The sequence below is a fragment of the Zalophus californianus genome, chromosome 3, assembly GCF_009762305.2.
Source record: "Zalophus californianus isolate mZalCal1 chromosome 3, mZalCal1.pri.v2, whole genome shotgun sequence".
In the NCBI taxonomy this organism is placed as follows: Eukaryota; Metazoa; Chordata; class Mammalia; order Carnivora; family Otariidae; genus Zalophus; species Zalophus californianus.
Genome location: NC_045597.1, coordinates 85,592,162 through 85,611,973, shown reverse-complemented (window position 1 = coordinate 85,611,973; position 19,812 = coordinate 85,592,162). Strand labels below are relative to the sequence as shown.

Here is a 19,812-nt window from a genome sequence, read left to right as displayed (position 1 = left end):
GATCTGGCAGCAGCGTTAGAGCACCTCCCCCACCCCCAGAATTAGCCCCACTGATCTCTGACCAGGTGGCTTAGTTCACATGGTTAAAATGGCACATTTTAGGGGCACCTGGGTGACTCAGTCGGTTAAGTGTCTGCCTTCTGCTCAGGGCATGATCCTGGGGTCCTGGGGTCGAGCCCTGTGTTGGGCTTCCTGCTCAGTGGGGAGTCTGCTTCTCCTGTGTATGCTCTCTAATAAAATCTTTTAAAAAATTAATAAAACGGCAAATTTTAGGTTATACACATTATACCACCAGCAGCGTGCGCACACAGACATATAAAACCAACAAAAACCCACAAAAAACCCAACGATATGGAATTCCATGCTGCTTAACTGCAGGTAGTATTATAATAAGGAACAATAATTTCTAGAACCAAAATTTCTCTTTAAGAAACAGAGAATCTAGGGTGGTGCAGTTGGTTAAGCATCCCACTCTTGGTTTTGGCTCAGGTGGTGGTCTAAGGGTTGTTAGATCGAGCCCATCGGGCTCCACACTCAGCACAGTCTTACTCTCTCCCTCTCCCTCTGCCCCTTCCCCCTGCTCTCTCTTAAATAAATCTTAAAAAAAAACCCAACCAAACACAGACACTCCTCAGACACCCCAGTGCTATCATCAATTTCTGTTTTAACAGTTGCTTGTTACTTGTGGTCTATTTCCAATTTATCTAACCCCGACAGCATGCATACCTGTAGCATAGAGTTCCGCCAAGTGTAAGGGCCTCAGAACTGGATATCCTTAAAGAAAAAAATATTAACATCCTTGCAAATAAAGATTTGAACTTAAGACTGACAATTGCAGCACATGTGTATTTATATGTTTGAAAAATTATTCTGGCCATTTTCTTCAAACACATCTCATCCTTTCTGGGTCCTCCAAAATGAACGTTTCCCTTTAAGGTTAGACCACACCATTATGTCCCAGAGTCTTTGCTTGGATTAATTAGTCACCAAATGAGATCTTAAATTTGAGCACCATCTCCCTCCCCCCACTTTTTAGCTTTTTGGATAAGGTCAGTTTCAAAGGGAAATCTAATGAAAACTATGACCCTTCTTTCTAGAAAGACACAAATTTTAAAGGCTACATGAACCTCAGTTCAGGTTATTTCCAGGGAAATTGCTACCAACCACACAAAAAAGTACAAGTGCAAATAAAAAAATATGTTGAGGATCATGGACACCATGCAAAACACACAGGCTGACTAAAAACACCATCTGGTTGGCTGTCTTCAAAAAAAGATGATTGGGGCGCCTGGGCGGCTCAGTTAAGCAACTGCCTACAGTTCAGGTCATGATCCTAGGGTCCTGGGATCGCCTGCTCCCCCCAACCCCCCACCTCTCCCCCTGCTTGTGCGTGCTCTCTCTCTCATATAAAGTCTTCAAAATAAATGTATGATTGTGAGGGGCACCTGGCTGGCTCAACTGGAGGAGTGTGAGACTCTTGGGTCTTGGGGTTGTGAATTCGAGCCCCTCGTTGGATGGAGAGATTACTGAAATAAACTTAAAAAAGAATTACTATTCCAAAAAAAAAAAAAAAAAGGGCAGGACAAAGACAATTTTTACCCATTATGATTTATTCTCTACAATACTTCGTTAAAGAGTTCAATGATTTGCACTCAGAAGTTATATAGCCAAGAGGCAACCAAGTGTAATACAAAGAATTGGTCTGAAGTCTTTGCACTGAAGGCCATACAAAGTCTCTTGCTTCAGGGAAGTAAGAATGAAAATAAAACGAACACATAGCTCCCTAGGCTCCAGAATCTCAATAGAAAATAGCATCAACAATTAGTGAAAGTGTAGGTGTTAACATATCATGGAAAACAGGTCTTGTGCAAAATATTAAAATTAACACCCAGGACTTCTGTATAGATGGTTTTTATTATAAACAATAAAATATATGTAATGTCTCAACTACAAACCTTTCATGTTGAAAGGGTCTCTAACATGAGTTGCTTTAATATTATGAAGCGAAAAAGTTTAAGAACCTCACAGTGGAAACAATCCAACACCGACAAATCCTAGTGATCAGAGACATTCTCTTTTACTTAACGTAAAACAAGGACAATTCATAATTACAAAGAGAATGTCCTAGCTGTGGGTATTATGAGACAAGCCAACTTTCCAGACCAAAAGGCACTCACAGCTAGGGATGAATCAAACTCCGAACTGAACCAGCCAACGTGGGCTGGTTCCTTAACAGCAGTTACCTACTGTTCAGCTTGAGCAGCCCAAGGACAAAGTAAACACCAAGCAGAAAACATTCCCTTCTTTTCAGACCTGCCACTCACACCACCTGTACTGGCCACCCTCATCACTGCTTTGGTCAAGCACGTGGAAGGCAGTTCAGTTCCAGTTCGGAGCTGTCATCTCCCTATGCAAAGCTGCCGCATGGATGATCCAAACTTAGTATTTTTCCTGAGAGCCACCTGCCACACGTCTTCACGAGGTGACCATGACCGTACACTTCCAGACCACCTCCTGACTAGGCCCCATTCAGGACAGACACTGACCGTGGCATTCCTTATGGGGCCAAATAGTTTTCCTTGGTCGACTCCTGAGCCCCCCTGACAAGGCCAGAGGGACTTGAGCATCTCCATTGCTGGACTTGTATGGGAGCATGAGGGAATGTGCAGGGAGTAAGGCTTCTTCACTCCAAAACCTCTGAGCCCACTTCAGTGTGGTCCTGGGCTTAATCAGCCCAATTCTTGTGCACTGATTTTTTTTCCCCATTTCGTGGGTTTTTTTCTGTTCATTTTCTTAAATGGCAGGTATCCTACCCCACCCTCAATAAAATAAAATAAAAAACATACTATACATTGGGGAAGACAAATAGGGCAACATTTCTACAAGAAAAAATAGGCTTGAAGAGCATGGCACTGTAGTAAATGCTTGCATGACCAGTCTCACTGAGCGTGCTCAGGGGTGAAAGTTTAGCACCAATTTTTTTGCTTTTTTTAATCTTTAGAAATTAAACACAACTTTTAACACAGAACACTTGAACAGTAATGAGTGTAGCCCTATGTATCAATACTGTTGTACAAATTGGAGGTGGGTGGTTTAGTCCAGAGCTGACCACCCTGACATCAATCCATGGCACCTAAGAGTAACTATCGTCACATTTGTTTGTTAACAAGACATTTATTATTCTCAGCAGCAGGAAATCACGAAACAATCCCTTCATCTTCAAAAGCTTTTTTTCATTAACCTTGCAAGGGAAAAGTGGCAGGATGCGAGAACGCAGCACAATGGTTAAGATAGGGTGGTGCGGCCTTGACCTGAGCATCCTGAGGTCAGCCCACTTCCCTTGCACATTTCGTATCCTCGTGAACAGCAGAGGATGGTGCCAAGCAAATCTGCTCCCCCTCATCCATTTCTTCCAAGAAATGAGACAGCAATGCCTAGAATGGCATGTGTGTCGTTTCTTGGATTATGTCCCTGCTCCCCCCCATTCCTGGCAGAAGAAAACTCAACAATTTCTTCTGATTTGGATATTTGCCCATTTTGGAAAGCCACACCATCACCACATAAACTTCAAAAAATAAATTAAATCAAAACAATGGTGTTCACTGGATTGACACCCAATCCACTTCAAGAGTTCTCTAAGCATGTTGTTGAAAACCAGTGTATCACCCTCTGGGTCCTTTCTTCCAATTGGCCACCTCTTCCTGTGAATCCTTTCAGCAGTGCCTCTGTGACAATGTTTCCAAAGCATCTTCCAAGTCCCCAGCTTCTATGAACTCTGCCACCAAATGAGGGAAGAATAGGCAAGAGGGAGGAGAAACTTGCTGACAGCTATTTGGAATCAGCAACAATGGGGAAGGGAACTATGCCACATGAAAGTCTGAATGACCTAGAATAAAATGGGCTATTTGGAATTTTGCCACAGTGGGGTGAAGATTCCCAGCATGTTAGGCAAGATAAAGACTCATCTTGTTTAATTACACAGCTTTGTTCTAAAGTCCTGGAAAGGACCGAAACAGCAACAGTCTTCCCACTTCTCCAGGCAAACTAGACAAAGGAACTCCTCTGCTTAAAGGTCCCTCAGGATGTCTGCCTGAAAAGAAAAACAGCTTGGAGACCCTGGATTCTCTCCTATGACGTGTCCTTCTAAAGCCCAACCCAAGTGCTTGTTGGAACACCTATGCCTTCTGAGAACCTAGATCCAGCTATAGGCACTGCTACCAGTAGAGGAGTGAGGTAGCCGGGTGGTAAGGAAGAGGTCTCTCCTTCCTCACTGCATGCAGCGATGATTTCGGGACCTCCCATGGGCATCCCAGTCCAGTCCTCAGCAGGCTACACCACAGAGCTCTGTTCAATACCAGGAGACGCAATGCAGGAAGAGTGCCAGAAAATCCAACTGAGAGTGGGATGAGAATTAAAACCTTCGAGGCTAATTGAGCAATGAGATCTGCAACGCCATCCAAAGGGCTTCCGATCTTGGTGTGGGTCTCTGTCCAGGAGCCTCGGAGGACTCATGGTGCCCACGTTCAACCCTAACATGGCGTCCACTTATGAAGCATGGAGGTTGTGATCAACTCTTGGTATGCAATAAACTGGAAGTTTAAAAAAGGAATTTAAAACAACCTAAAAATGTTTCTTGTTGGTCTCCGTTGCCCAGACTGCCAGGGGAATACACCTACTTGATCTGGGGAGGCTGTAGGGGTGTGTGTGGGGTAAGCCTTCATGGACCACCAATTCCAGCTTCCACTGTGTGGCCAACACAGAGGCGGCAAATCAGCAGTGGTACCTGCATGCCAAGGGTCTTCTGAACCCACACGGTAATTCTCACTAGTCATGGAGGAGCCCCAATCCAACGGAACCCCATATTGAGGAAAGGCTGAGATAAGGCTTGGGCCCCTCAAGTTCTGTTTCATTCAGTATAACCCCGCCCCCCCTCAGTCAGCTGAGCAGACTTGGCAACGGAAGCTAGCATCATAAAATGGTGCAGTAATAGAAGTAACTGGACCAGGAAGAGGAGGCATCTGCTCCAATGATGTCATAGCCATTGGTGGCCACAGGGGGGTGGGACTGGTCATGCAGCCGTGTGTCAGGAGTAATGATTGTAGAGGGGCGGGGCATGAAGAGTGCCATTCTGGAAACAGTGCTGTCGAGAAGCAATATACTCTGCGTAACTGATTGTCACCTTCTCACTTCTGTACCTGTATAAGGAAACAGGGAAGGGTATTAGGAACCTCAAACCCTTTGTTTTGTAAAGTCACTCAGCAGAGAAAACCAAAAGCTTATTCCACATTTTGAAAGAATAAAATGGAAGACCAAGAGCAATCTTACTTACAGAAAATGAAAGACAGCACAAGAAAACAATGTTGTTATTACAAATGAACAAGATGAAAAAGCACAATCACAATTCACCCCTGAGAATGTATTTTCTGCACATCCCACCTTTAAACACTACTTATCAGGCTGCTCTTAAGCAATCTGCTACTGGGGTCTGGATGAAGAATGTCAAGGTCAAATTACACGGGTGGCAGACTGGAAGATGGCTATACCAATGCCCAGTGCAAACTGCATGTCTACTGCATAAAATGTGATAAATTTGACAGAAATGCAACCTCAATTTGCAGAAAAGCAACAAACAAGTTATTTATAACTAAAAGGGGCACAGATACCTAATTCTGGGTCAAATTCTGATGAAGCAGGTTAAAGGATCCTGGGGCTATATAGGACGGGTCTCAATTCCCAGATGAATATGCCATATCATATCACAGGGTCATCAGAACAGAATTCATAGCACTTTGGCTTTGCTCTGGAAAGAGCCATGAGTCAGGATGCGAAGCATGGGGTGTTACAAACCTATGGAGCCTACTACAGACCACAGGAGCTGGGTGTGACAATCCTTACCCAGAGCCATCTCTTTCCCACTGTAATCACTCCTCCACTGCAAGGTGATTATTCCTGAATTTTGACAGGGAAATGGCTGTTCAAATAAATTATAATAATAATAATAATAATAATGCTTTGTATTTGAAGTTTTTTTCTTTTTTCTTTTGGAATCCAAAGCATTTCAAAAACACTGGGTTATCTTCCAAATAGACCTGTGAGGTTAGTATGATTATTCAGTATTTTACAGATGAGGGAGCCAACAGAGGCCCACAGAAGCCCACAGAAGCTAAACCTCTCAGTGTTTCTGATTTCAGTAGGGATGGCAAGAGAACTGATATCTACTGACCACCTATAATTATTGCCTGGCCCTAGGCTAGAAATTCTTCATACATTACCTTACCACACTCTAAAACAACCCCGAGGCATTATCATTCACTTCTTATGAACAGGAAAGTCCCCCCTCCCCGCTCAGAGAGGCAGAGTAAGTAACTGGCCCAGGTCACACAGGTAGGCAGTGGTGGAGCTGGGATTCAGACTCCAAGTCCGTGTGCATTCTAATACTCGAGGCAGCCTCCCCCAATGAGAGGGATGTTTCCTTGTAACTCTGTGAAAAGCACTGTCTCACTATTCTGTTAACATGCCACCTGTATCCCCTGCCACCTGACTGCATGTGACTTCAACTGACCCTGGACCTCTGCGCTGACAGCCTTCATTCCTGACCTCAGTCTGCCCCCTTAAGCCTCCCAAGCAGTGGGTCTGGTGAAGACATCCACCACCTGATCATGGCCTAAACTCTGCTCCGGCTCTGCCATCAACTCTGCTGCAGAGCCCAGGACGCTGGGAAGTCTTTGCCTTTGCTGCCACTGCTTCCTCCCAACTTAAACCTGACCCATACCTCTTTAGTTTAGGGACATTAACAGAGAAAATTTTTTCTAGCCCTTTCCATCAAGAGTATCCTCCATCCAACCCGAGCTAAATTAAAATGACAAGGAAAATGAGACAGTGGGTTACCTGGTAAGTTTGATCGTTTTTCTGAATTCACTGGTAATTGGAGCCTTAAAGCCACCTTTCCTGAGCAAGGAGTCTATTGTCTGGATCTGATCCCAGTCTGAGGAGAAGAGAGGCACACTGAGTTCAGTGCACGATGACACAAGAGTAGGGTATGTTCTCACACGGCAAGAAAAGAGAAGCAGCCAGGTCTGCTAGGGTCAAAGGGAGTGCTGGACACTGGCCCCACATCCCTAGAGCCCCATCTGCCTCACTGACATCCAAGTAGAATCGGAGACATGAGATGATAACCTGACATACACCATAATGGCTGTCCCCAGGCCCCCTGCTCCTGTCTTTCCTGTCAGATGTGATCCCAGTATAATTATGGTCTCAACTTAAGACTGGCCTGCTGGCCTAGTGCTGGTAACGAAGGCTGTTCTGTGAGAGGAGAGAATTCATATTCTGCAGCCTGTATTCCTTTGTGTGGCCTTCCTTTACTTTGATGATTTCTAGGATTCCTGTTTTCATTTACAGAGAACTGATAGCAGGAAGGAAGCCAATCCTTCATGAAGGACAGGAAAGTTGTTCACACATACATCGTTGTGTTGTTCCTGCACATTTTTAACAGATAATACTGAAAACCAAAAAGAAACCCCTAAATTACCCCCGATTTTTAAATTTTGCCAACCAACTTTCAAACAGCATAAATAATCTGATTATCTATCCATTATTGCCACATCTATTAGGAAATATTTATGGTGTCCCTTCTTGTACAAAAATGTTAGACTTATGGCTTCAAAGTGGCTAAAAGGCTTCCTTTTTATGCCACATACACATGGCTTTTGAAAAAGTTTAAACACAACCATGATGGAAACCAATAAGGCAATCACTCTCCACATAATTAGTTCACTGATACACTGAACTGGCTATTTCTATTCTAGGTTCATACCCAATAAGTACTGTGTGTTTTACATGTTATTTTCAAAAACAGAGACGAAAGAAGGGAGGGTGGGTGGGTGGGACGAAGAGAAGAGAGAAAAAGAAAAGAAAACTGGGTTACATATCACAGAACACACAAGCAACACTGGAAGGTATTCTTCCAAATATTCTTTTAAAGAGAAAACCTACCCAGCCCACCTCCTACCTTTATTGTCCCATTATAAGAACTTATTACCTACTAAGTTCTTAAAAAAAAAAAGGATTATGTCTTGCCTTTTTCCAAATATAACACTGTTTAAAAATTAATGACCAAAAGTTCAAAACCCACTGATATGGGTAGCTTCCCTTTACAATGGACTCCATAATATGGTCCAGTTGATTGCTGGCATTTTGCTACAATTACCACTAGTTTTGAGGGCCAAGGAATAAAACTTTTCACTGAGAGGAAGTGAAACAAGGGATTGAGTAAGGGAAGTCTTTACCCCTTTTCTTCCCCAGCTCCTGCATTTTTTGGGAGTTTATTTCTCATTCTGTAAGACTTTGATAGACACTAAGAGGAAGAAAGGCACTCATTCTTTGCTGCAGTTGGGCTGAAAGACAATACACACCACTTCCCTGCCTTTAAATGGTGACACTGTGAATAGTAAACACTGAAATTCCATTTGTCAAACTCACCTTGTTCCTTAGCAACCTCAGGTAAGTATGTGGCTGTACGTTTGACACCTTTTTCATTGATGAATTCAATTCGAATCCCATGGACCCCTACCTACAGGAGAAATAACCAAATAAACAGCATTTACTTACTCTAATGGAACTTCAGGCATCCACATTTCATTGACACTGTCCCCTGGCCAGCTCGATCCAAGTTTGAGAAAAGGAGAACCTGCTGCTTTTTCATGACTAAGTCTTTGCCTCAGGTATAGAAGACAAAGTAACTTCAGCTTGAGGGAAGCGGTGAGCCCACATGTAGCCATCTCTCCAAGTATGAGGGTTGTAGAAATAAATTCTTGCAATAGCTCATCCAATAATGTTAAATATTCCACCTTTAATCTATTCCATTAAACATACCACAGGGTTTTGATCTAGGCTCATGACTCCTCACAACAACTTTTACTCAAGGGCTTACCAAGAGGGATCTGGAATACTCTCTTTATCCCCAGTATCATATCCTATTAGATGTGGGAGAAGGCTATGGAACAAGAGTGGACTGGGAAGACACAGGAAAAGACGACTTCACATTTCTTCCTACTTCTAAGATCACCGCACCTCTCCTGTCACCTATGTGGCCCCCAATTGCTTCCAAACTCAGCTTTCACATTCTTATACCCTCTCTCAATGAAGGAGATACATTACCATGTACTAACCCGAACCCAAATGCAACGAGAGATGCAGAGTTCCAAATGCGGCTGTTCTCACCTCCCAGTCCAGGTAATCACTGGCATCCTCAAAGTTAGTAAGGAGGGAGACAGAGCAGAAAAGTTTAGGCAGCTCCTCTCGGGTCAGGGGGGGGAATCGGCTGTCCTTAAGTGCACTGGAGGGGGACAGAAAACATAAGTGAGGCTGCTCTGGAGCCGGGAGCCAACATTATGTGCCCGAATATTTATGAATCCTGAGCTATGCAGAGAATATTGATTATCCATCAGCACTAATATGCTAAAAATAACTTGATGCTATTAACTGTCTACTCTTGAACTGTTAAGTGACTCACCAGATTAAAGCCCCCATACTCCCTGATTACCAAAAAGGGAACACTCAAACTTCACCACTTAGAAGAAATAAAGTCAGGCAGTTGTTTTCAATTCTAGCCAATTTATCTACAGAGCTTATGTCTGGTGTCATTACCTGGTTAACGTGTATTCCCTGAGTCCTGAATGAAGATTCATGGCTGAGAAGGTCCCAATGCAGCCACGAAGCCGCTTGTCCCGCCCTGTCTTCCATGTCACAAAGAGCGGACTACAAAAGCAAAACAAAAAACATTCTCCAGCCCCAAATCAATCATGGATAGGAACAAAACCTTTGCTTTTGCCCCATTCATTTCTGTTATTCCCCAAAAGGACTGTTTTCTGAATTGTGGCTATCTGAAGGACTCTGCCTTTCTGGCAACTGTGCAGTCTCTGGATGGAGAGAGAGAGGAGACCGCAATAAGACAGTGTGAAGAAAGGAGCTCTGTGCAGCCCTTCCTGTGATCCTTGCTGATAGTTTTAATTCACTTTGACACGTCTGTGCTACTTTCCTTTTCCTCTGCCCAGCATTCAACTTCTTCTAATTTTCCAAGTCTTTCTCCTTTTCTTTACTCCGTATTTCGGAATGTCCATGTTCCCCAGTTACATCCTTCAGGAAGACACTGGGCCTGCAAACCTTCTCCCTATTCCCTAAAACTCCCCATTGTTCCTGTAATTATCTCTGCCCTTTGTCCTGCTCATAAATGTTCGGGAAAAGAAAAACAATGCAATGTCTCCGCAAGAAAGCTCATCATTAGAAGTTGCCGCTTTCTACTTCTAGGCCAAAGTCATGCATCGTCCTCGTCAGGCTACATCAGACAGATATAACAGAATTTTTTATAAATAGGTTACAGAGCTGTCCCTTCATCCTGGTATTTCCTCTATACTCCTATGCCTTTACTTCTCATATTGAGCAAAATGCCTCTAAAAAGCAACTTAAACTTTTAAACTTTAACTTTTAAAGCTGCCTACTTTGATCACTGTTATAAAGCAGATCTGCTGCCTAACTTTTCTTTCCACTAAACACCTGAACAGTACCAAAGTTATTGTCCCAAAACCTACTCAAAAACCCCTCAAGAGGGGCGCCTGGGTGGCCAGTTGTTATGCGTCTGCCTTCAGCTCAGGTCATGGTCCCAGGGTCCTGGGATCGAGCCCCACACTGGACTCCCTGCTCAGCAGGAAGCCTGCTTCTCCCTCTCCCACTCCCCCTGCTTGTGTTCCCTCTCTCGCTGTGTCTCTCTCTGTCAAATAAATAAATAAAATCTTAAAAACAAAAACAACCAAAAAACCCTCAAGAATGCCATTGTCTGCAGGATGGAAATATAAGCCCCTGAATACAACAGCCCATTCCCTACAACACCGTAGCCACCACCCACTCTTCCAAATCCACATCCCTCTCTCGTGTGGGACACACTTGATCCCATGAGGATCAAGGCTTAGAATCTCCACCTGTTTTTCTGACCATGGTATCCTATGGCAACACTCCCCTAAAAAGTTAGCACAGTTCTGTTATGTTCTCTCCTCCGACACAATCACACAGGAGTAACTTCCCCTCTACTTCTGCCCAGAGAGTGTGCCATACACATTATTTAGCTGTGTGTGTGTGATTTGCTAACTTGGTAAGTCTCTCAAAAGTGAGGACATTTTCTTCATATTCTCTCCACTCCCTGACCAGGAGGGCTATGCATTGCTCCAATATGGCATTAACAGCCGAAGAATGAATGATCTTAGGTCAATGAATGCTCCAAAACCATCTCTTCAGTGCTCTTTTAAAGCCAGTTCAGGGGCACCTGGCTGGATACTTAAAAATAAAATCTTAAAAAAAAAAAAAAAAAATTATCAACAATAGCCAAAGTATGGGAGAGCCCAAATGTCCACTAACGAATGGATAAAGCTGTGGTATGTATTATATACAATGGAGTATTACTCAGCCATCAAAAAGAATGAGATCTTGCCATTTGTAACAACGTGGGTGGAGCTAGAGTGTATTATGCTAAGTGAAATAAGTCAGAGAAAGACAAATACCTTTATGATTTCACTCGTATGTGGAATTTAAGAAAACAGATGAACATATGGGAAGGGGGAAAAGAAAAAAGGAGAGAGGGAAACAAGCTATAAGAGACTCTTAATGATACAGAACTAAAGGTTGATGGAGGGAGGTGGGTGGGAGAATGGGTTAAATGGGTGATGGGTATTTTTTTCAGGGGGAGCAGCAGAGGGAGAGGAAGAAGCGGGCTCCCCACTGAGCAGGGATCCCCACGCAGGGCTGGATCCTGGGACCCTGGGATCATGACCTGAGCCAAAGGCAGACACTTAACCGACTGAGCCATCTAGGCGCCCCTATGGGTGATGGGTATTAAGGAGGTCAGTTGTGGGGCACCTGGGTGGCTCAGTTGACCAAGCATCGGACTCTTGGTTTTGGCTCAGGTCATGATCTCAGGGTTGTGAGACTGATCCCCCCAAGTCAGACTGTGCTCAGTGGGGAGTCTGCTTGAGATTCTCTCTCTCCCTCTCCCTATGCCCCTCCCCCTGCTCGCATGCTGTCTCTACAATAAATAAATAAATCTTAAAAAAAAAAAAGAAAAAGAAAAAGGAGGACACTTGTTATGATGAGCACTGGGGTTGTATGTAAGTGATGAATCACTAAATTCTACTCCAGAAACCACTATTGCACTGTATGTTATCTAAATTTTAAATTAAAAAAAGAAAGGGGTGCCTGGGTGGCTCAGTCGTTAAGCATCTACCTTCAGCTCAGGTCATGGTCCCAGGGTCCTGGGATCAAGCCCCGCATTGGGCTCTCTGCTCTGCGGGAAGCCTGCTTCTCCCTCTCCCACTCCCTCTGCTTGTGTTCCTGCTCTCACTGTGTCTCTCCCTGTCAAATAAATAAATAAAATCTTAAAAAAAAAAAGAAAGAAAAGAAAAGCAGGAAGGAAGGGAAAAAAGAAAAAGCCAGAAGGAAAAAAGGAAGGAAGGAAGGAAAGAAGAAAGGAAAAAAAGCCAGCTCAGAGTTGCTTCCAACTCTGAGGAAGAAGAAAAACACTGGCATGGATTACTTCACTTTATACATACTCCTTGTTTAAGTCATTGACACCTTGAGAGAGTTTGGGACAAATAACAGGAGTCTTGAACTAAAAACAGTAAAGCAGATTCTGACATTCTTGGTGGGGTGTGAGCAATCATGTGGGATTACTGATGAACAAAGCGAGGGGACCCTTATTTAGAGTATCACAGCTCCCACTAAATGCGCTCCTACTCTCTAGCCTGGCCCTCAGACACTTCCAATTCACTTGGACTTCAACACCTGGGTCCACAATGATGTTATGTGTGGCCTCTCCTCCACTCAAGAGGGTGAATCACCTACCCACTGCAATATAAACCAACCAACCAAAAGAAGAACCAAGAAGAAAATCCTAATTTCTACAACATTACCTTAAAAACAAGCCCAGACCTCCTCCAAGCGTAACCTAGACCCCTTACTGAATCCAGATATCTTTCTACATATTGTCTGGACATTACTCATCATCCTATTCCCATTACCCTCTGCCCAAATGATGCTAAAGCTTTTTATAAGCGTCAGACTCTCTCAAGAGAACCCAAGAAAGACGTCATCATGCCTTTCTTACTGTCCCCTGCACCTGACCAATTTACTCACTAGGGGTCATTGGTGAATCTAGGAAGTCGTGGCTGTGGGAAGCCATAGAGGTGACAGTAGAGGACGTCAAAGCAGTAGCAGCACATCTCTGCAGTCACCACCAGATTCTTGGTGGTGTTGGCAGTTCCATTGGGCCGGGGAAGAGGGCTCAGCGCTCCCGATGCGGGATTCATTCGTGTAATGGGAGAATTTCCAGGTCCCAGAGTTAAGTCCGACACATTCTCCCGACCACTGCTGCCATCCACATGCTGGTGGTTTTGAAGAGGTCCTGAACTAGAGCCGGGGACAGTTGTGGACTGGTTCCCGTGACTGTGCGTTCCACTTCCAGATAACTTGGGCTTCTTGACCCCACAACAGCCTGCTGCCAACTTGGGCTCAAGTGGAGGAACACAACGTCTTTTTCCCATCCTGATTCAGTGCTGGAGGTCTGGAATGCTGCAGAACCCTGACCAAAAAGAGAACAGTTAAGCATTAATTCAAAAGGTTAGTTAAAAGAAGACAAAAATCAAAAAGAAAGAGTCTACGTGGAAAGTCATCAAATTCTCTTTCTCATCCAGGTCACCAGGTCACCAGGTCACAAAAGGCTGCAGACCAGCATAAATGGAAGAGACCCTGAGCTCCAGACTATGGACTCCTAACCTTTTCCTAAAGAACTATTTTTCCTTTTCCATAAAGCCTTATGATCACCACAGACGGACACAGGAAACAAGCAGCCCCTCTTGCCCAGGACTCCTTAGGGCAGAAGGAAGGGCAGGTGGTAGCCACTGTGGAGCTGCACAAGGACATTTCAAGACTGCAAGATAGCACTGGACCTGTCAGACTCTTCATCATTGCTGTGTCTACCTTTTAGGGCCTCCAAATTAGACCACCCTATTTTTAAAGAGCCCCAGAGGAAACTTCATGCTTTTCCTTGTTAACCACATCCTTTCAGCATTTTACTCATCACTAACCTAAATCTGTGTGATTTCAGCCCTAGACCTGAGTGAATATGAAAAGCAGTTAGCTGCCATTCTGAAAGAAGCACACCTTCCAACCCAAGGCTCCCACCCTTCTGTCCTCACAACTCTCATTCTCCAATGCCTTGCTCATTTTCTTTGGTTCTCTCAACTCACTCCAATTTCTACACATCTCTCTATCCTTTCAAAACCCCAATTCAAAAAAAGCTACAACCTAGTAGGAACCTTTATTCACACAAATGACCCAAGCTTCACAGGCCTTTTGTGAGGTAGCCATTTCTACCGTCACAGCGAGGTAGGTGCGTGCAAAGCCACTCAGCCTAACAACGTGTGGCAGTGGATGGGCCAGGAAACCAGAACATCCCATCTGATGATGTGAACGGAAGGAAGGAATGTTTTTCTTAAACAGCCTGAGGTAAAAATGGACAGTTATAACACAACCAAGAGCTTTTCTGATTCAAAAGAATCAGGAAAATAGGTCCTACTTATTTCAATGTCAATAATACCAAAGTTTGTAAAATTCTGCTGACTTGAAAAAAAGAACTTATATCTCCCTGTGATTTGGACATGTAACATATAATTGTCTTTTTATTTTTTAAACATAATTTGCCCTTTTACGCACTGCTCTATAATACAGTATTTTGGTTGTAAATTCTACAACCTTTTAAATCAAATTAGATATTTACATACCCATTTGCAAAGCCATTATTTCTACACAAACAAGGTGTCACTCTAGGCTGAAAGAAATACAAAAGTTTACAAGTATTATTTATGTTTTTTAAAAGATTTTATTTATTTGACAGAGAGAGACACAGCGAGAGAGGGAACACAAGCAGGGGGGAGTGGGAGAGGGAGAAGCAGGCTCCACTGAGCAGGGAGCCTGATGCGGGGCTCAATCCCAGGACCTTGGGATCACGACCTGAGCCGAAGGCAGACACTTCACCAGCTGAGCCACCCACGCACCCTGTTTATGTTCTTGATATGTGCTGATACATAACAAAATACACATTTTTGTATTTAGGGCAACTCTCAGTGAGATGAAAGTTGCTTGTAGCTGAGGGATAATAGCTTGTACACTTCAATGTCTGGCTTGACACAGGCTTCTTTTTGAGAAAGCCTTAGGTACTTAATACAATAAAACCCCCAATGACAAGTTTGTTTCTGAGTGTGGATGTTGTCTTTTTTTTTTTTTAAGATTTTATTTATTTGACAGAGAGAGACAGGAGAGAGGGAACACAAGCAGGGGGAGTGGGAGAGGGAGAAGCAGGCTTCCTGCTGAGCAGGGAGCCCGACGCGGGGCTCGATCCCAGGACCCTGGGATCATGACCTGAGCCGAAGGTAGATGCTTAACGACTGAGCCACCCAGGCGCCCTGGATGTTGTCTTTCTTGTTTATGTTGTTAAAAGAGGGAGAACAGCTTGGTTAAAAATGCTGCCTCCAGAGCCAAATGGAGTGTTCAAATTCTGATTCCTCTGGGATCAAACTCTCCATGACTCAGTTTCTTCAGTATGGGAATAACAATGGTACTTCTTTACTTGCCTCATGGGGTTTTAGGAGAATTAAATTAGTTTAATATGCATAAAGTGCTTGAAACAGTGCCTGGTATGTAGTAGGTGGCAATATATCTAGCTGCTCTTATCACTTGGGTTCTTGTTCAACTGCCCCATTAGGATGGAAATCCCAGAAGGCCAGGACTCCGCTAGGCACTTAGCACTTAGATCAGTCCTTGCTCTGAACAGGTACACTTTAAACATTACACTGAATTCTCAAAACCATTCAGCAAGGCAGGCGATGTTACTATCATTTTACAGAGGAGGAACTTTGGGCTTAATAAGCAATATAACTTGCCCAAAATCAGACTGCCACTAAGTGGCAGAGTTAGGGTTTGGACCACAGTCTATCTGTCACACTCCAAGGCCTGGGTCCTTCCACCAAGCCACAGAGAAGATGAGGCCTGCCAATAATATCCACTGGAGGGCACCTGGGTGGCTCAGGTCATGATCCCAGAGTCCTGGGATCGAGTCCCGCGTTGGGCTCCCAGCTTGGCGGAAAGCATGCTTCTCCCTCTCCCCCTGCTGTGTTCCTGCTATCTCTCTGTCAAATAAATAAATAAAATCTTAAAAAAAAAATAATATCCACTGGATTCAGTCATTTCCTAAAGCCTTGATAAAAAAAAATTACATTCAAGGTAGAGTAAAACCAACCTAAGAGTTCACAGAATCTTGCCAACAAAAATGGAGCAGGAGGGGCACAGGCTGGCTCAGATGGAAGAACATGCAACTCTTGATCTCAGGGTCGTGAGTTCAAGCCCCAAGTTGGGTACAGAGATTACTAAAAAATTAAAAAATAATAAAATAATAAATAAAACATAGTAAAATCAAATGGCCTAAAAAAACGACCTATGCCCAAAGCCAACATCTCAAGCCATGACCCTGAACATAATCAGTGCCCTACCACTGTCATTTGAGTCCACAGAGGATGTCACTGGCCTCTTGCCTTTCTACATTGCGCATAACTGTGGGCAGTGGGCTTAAGACACATGTTGTTGAGTGAAGCAGGATTATCTCTGGAGAGCTGGAGTTTTAACAGGTCTCCAGAAAGCACCAAAGTTCAAAGCAGGAAAGAGAAGGGAAGAAACACAACAGTTAAAAAAAGAAATGTTTCCCCACTCTCATTACACCAAAGCATACCTGAAGGAAGAGCTACATGTCATGAGATGGCAACTTAGGTGTTCCTTAGCAGGTATCATCAGCTACCTGACTGGTGAAACACCCCACAATGGAGCAACGGAAAGGATTTTCAAACCACACCAAGGCAGGTGAAAATTCTGCCTAGGCACCACATACGGCACTGATCTGCAGTGGAACATGATCACAAGAGATACCAAGTGATTACATTTAACAATTCCCCATACCCTCCTAAATTATGATTTGAAATCAATAGAACCAACCCAAATCCTGTGGCTCCTTAGGCCCAAGCATTTCTCTGGAGGCCACTAAGCAAGCAATTCAATTGATATTCTCAATTAATGACCAAAGGCGGAGTTAGAGACTTCTTGCATCAAAATTATAAGGTATTTCTTCAAAAATTTGTTCCCTAAATTTAAATCTATAAAAATTTCAAACATAAAGTCGAATAGTATAATGGACCCAAGAACCAGTTTTAATAATTTTTAACATATGGCCAATCTTATTTCAACTATAGCCTACCTACTCACTCTATCTCCCCTCCTACTGAATTATTATGAAGACACGTTTTTAAGGGGGTCAATATTTTACTTATCTGTTGGCCTAAGGCAAATAAGTAACTTACAGGTGAAGAATGTGAAGGAAACAAGAGTGCTGGGAGTAAATACTTATTTAGAATATCAACCCTGTCCACCAATTTGATCAAAATTTTCTCTTTGAGGGACGCCTGGGTGGCTCAGTTGGTCAAGCGTCTGCCTGAGGCTCAGGTCATGATCCCGGGGTCCTGGGATCGAGTTTCGCATGTGGCTCCTTGCTCAGCAGGGAGCCTGCTTCTCCCTCTGCCTGCTGCTCCCCCTGCTTGTGCTCTGACAAATAAATAAAATCTTAAAACAACAATAACAAAACAACTTTCTCTTTCAGACTCTCTTAATCCTACTCCAACAGGGACGCCTGGGTGGCTCAGATGGTTAAGCGTCTGCCTTCGGCTCAGGTCATGATCTCAGGGTCCTGGGATCGAGCCCCACCTTGGGCTCCTTGCTCAGCGGGGAGCCTGCTTCTCCTGCTCCCTCTACTGCTCCCCCTGCTTGTACTCTCTCACTCTGTCAAATAAATAAATAAAATCTTAAAAAAAAAAAAAAAAAGTGGGCCATCTCACCACAACTAAGCAGTCCCCGACTCAGCTCCCAGGACTGCCTTCCAATGACCAAAGAGACCCTGGTTTCTCCAACAGCTGGGCTTCTGAGTACAGCCTACAAGACCTCAGAACAGCATTTCAATACAACAGACTAACCAGCTAAAAACAAATTACTCCTAATGACATACTCCACCTTTTCTAAAACTGTGTGTGCATTTGTTCTCACCCTTCTCCCAAACCTCATGAAAACTATCAACAATGGTACTTTGATATAGGAGTTCCTGAATGGATACTATGAAGTTAGTTCATCTGAAATAATTGGAATCAGGTATAAAAACTCTTCCTTCCTCTGTGGGGAAGCTGAGCAGTGCTCTGTTGCTCTGGGCTGGGTGACTTACCATGCCACCTCAATTCCAGACAGTGCTCAATTCATCAACCACCTTTATAAACACATATACCACTGAGACTCTTCCAAGCCTTCAGCTGGTTTACTCTTTCAAAGCTAAACTCAAGGATCATTTTTTTTTTAAAGATTTATTTGACAGAGAGAGAGAGAGAGAGCGCACAAGCAGGGGGAGTGGAAGGCAGAGGGAGAGGGAGAAGCAGGCTCCCTGCTCAGCACGGAGCCCAATGCAGGGTTCAATCCCAGGACCCCAGGATCATTACCTGAGCCCAAGGCAGGTGCTTAACAACTGAGCCACCCAGGTGCCCCAAGGGCCATTTTTTTTTTTTTAAAGATTTTATTTATTTATTTGACAGAGAGAGACACAGGGCGAGAGGGAACACAAGCAGGGGGAGTGGGAGAGGGAGAGGCAGGCTTCCTGCAGAGCAGGGAGCCCGATGCAGGGCTCGATCCCAGGACCCTGGGATCATGACCTAAGCTGAAGGCAGACGCTTGACGAATGAGCCACCCAGGTGCCCCATGGCCATTTTTTTTTTTTAAGATTTTATTTATTTGAGAGAGAGAGAGCACATGCATACATGCAGAGGGAGGAGCAACGGAGAGGGACAAGCAGACTCCATGCTCAGCCAAGAACCTGACGTGGGGCTCCATCCCAGGACCCCGAGATCATGACGAGCCTAAATCAAGAATCAGACACTTAACCCCCTGAGCCACCCAGGTGCCTCTGAGGGCCACTTTAAAAGCCAGCAGCATTGATCTCATTTTTCTACCGCCTATCTACTTTAGACCAATCAATGAGAATGAACAAGTTAAAACTGGATTTCCACCAGAGGGAGACAATACCTTTATTTCCACAAAAGCTGGAGAAGTAACAGGAATCACAGTTTTACCTCTTCCTTCAGGATCTCCTAACCTAACATGTGTCAAGTATAGTGAAGCATGTTTACTGTTGAAAAAGGCACCACACCCTTTACCTGACATGCAACAGTCAAGGTGTCTTGACCTTCATTAGGGTCCACAACCAAAGATGGTAACTCTTCCTCCCTCTGTGGGGAAGCTGAGCAGTGCTCTGTTGCTCTGGGCTGGGTGGCTTACCATACCACCTCAATTCCAGACAGCACTGAACTCATTACCTTTACTCTCAGAGGCTGGGTGGCATTGTGTTTCTTTTCACAACACCTAACACAGTGCCCTGCATATAGCATACGTGCCAACAATCTTATTTATAGATCTCCTAGTAATTTCACTGGTTTGTCTTTTTTAAAAAGAATGCTTGTGGCACAAACTAATCTTTAGATCTTTGATTCTACTGTGAGGTGCCGACTGTGCACTGTGCTAGAAGTTGAAGGCAACTGAATTAGAAGTATGTATTCTTACTGACAATATCAACTCTATTCAGCCCAAACCAAGGAATGGTTTAATTCATAGCTAAATAGATAGCCAATGTGGCCA

At 43.9% G+C, this 19,812-nt stretch overlaps 1 protein-coding gene across 5 annotated transcripts in view; it reads right to left on the bottom strand.

Moving 5' to 3' along the window:
• Window positions 1-1,592: 1,592 nt before the first annotated feature.
• AMMECR1L (AMMECR1 like) overlaps window positions 1,593-19,812 on the bottom strand; it is a 22,925-nt gene continuing 4,705 nt past the window's right edge. For 2 of the 5 annotated variants that reach the window (XM_027589212.1, XM_027589213.1), the window contains exons 3-8: window positions 13,180-13,624; window positions 9,649-9,759; window positions 9,223-9,337; window positions 8,482-8,572; window positions 6,889-6,985; window positions 1,593-5,195 (exon numbers count right to left, since the gene is read on the bottom strand). In XM_027589212.1, the coding sequence (XP_027445013.1) occupies window positions 5,084-5,195; window positions 6,889-6,985; window positions 8,482-8,572; window positions 9,223-9,337; window positions 9,649-9,759; window positions 13,180-13,586 (933 nt within the window). In that variant the 5' untranslated portion in view covers window positions 13,587-13,624 and the 3' untranslated portion in view covers window positions 1,593-5,083. Of the gene's footprint in view, window positions 5,196-6,888; window positions 6,986-7,816; window positions 7,827-8,481; window positions 8,573-9,222; window positions 9,338-9,648; window positions 9,760-13,179; window positions 13,625-14,825; window positions 14,873-16,339; window positions 16,467-19,812 lie in introns of all 5 variants that reach the window. The other 3 variants (XM_027589216.2, XM_027589214.1, XM_027589215.1) reach the window with 3 other exon arrangements.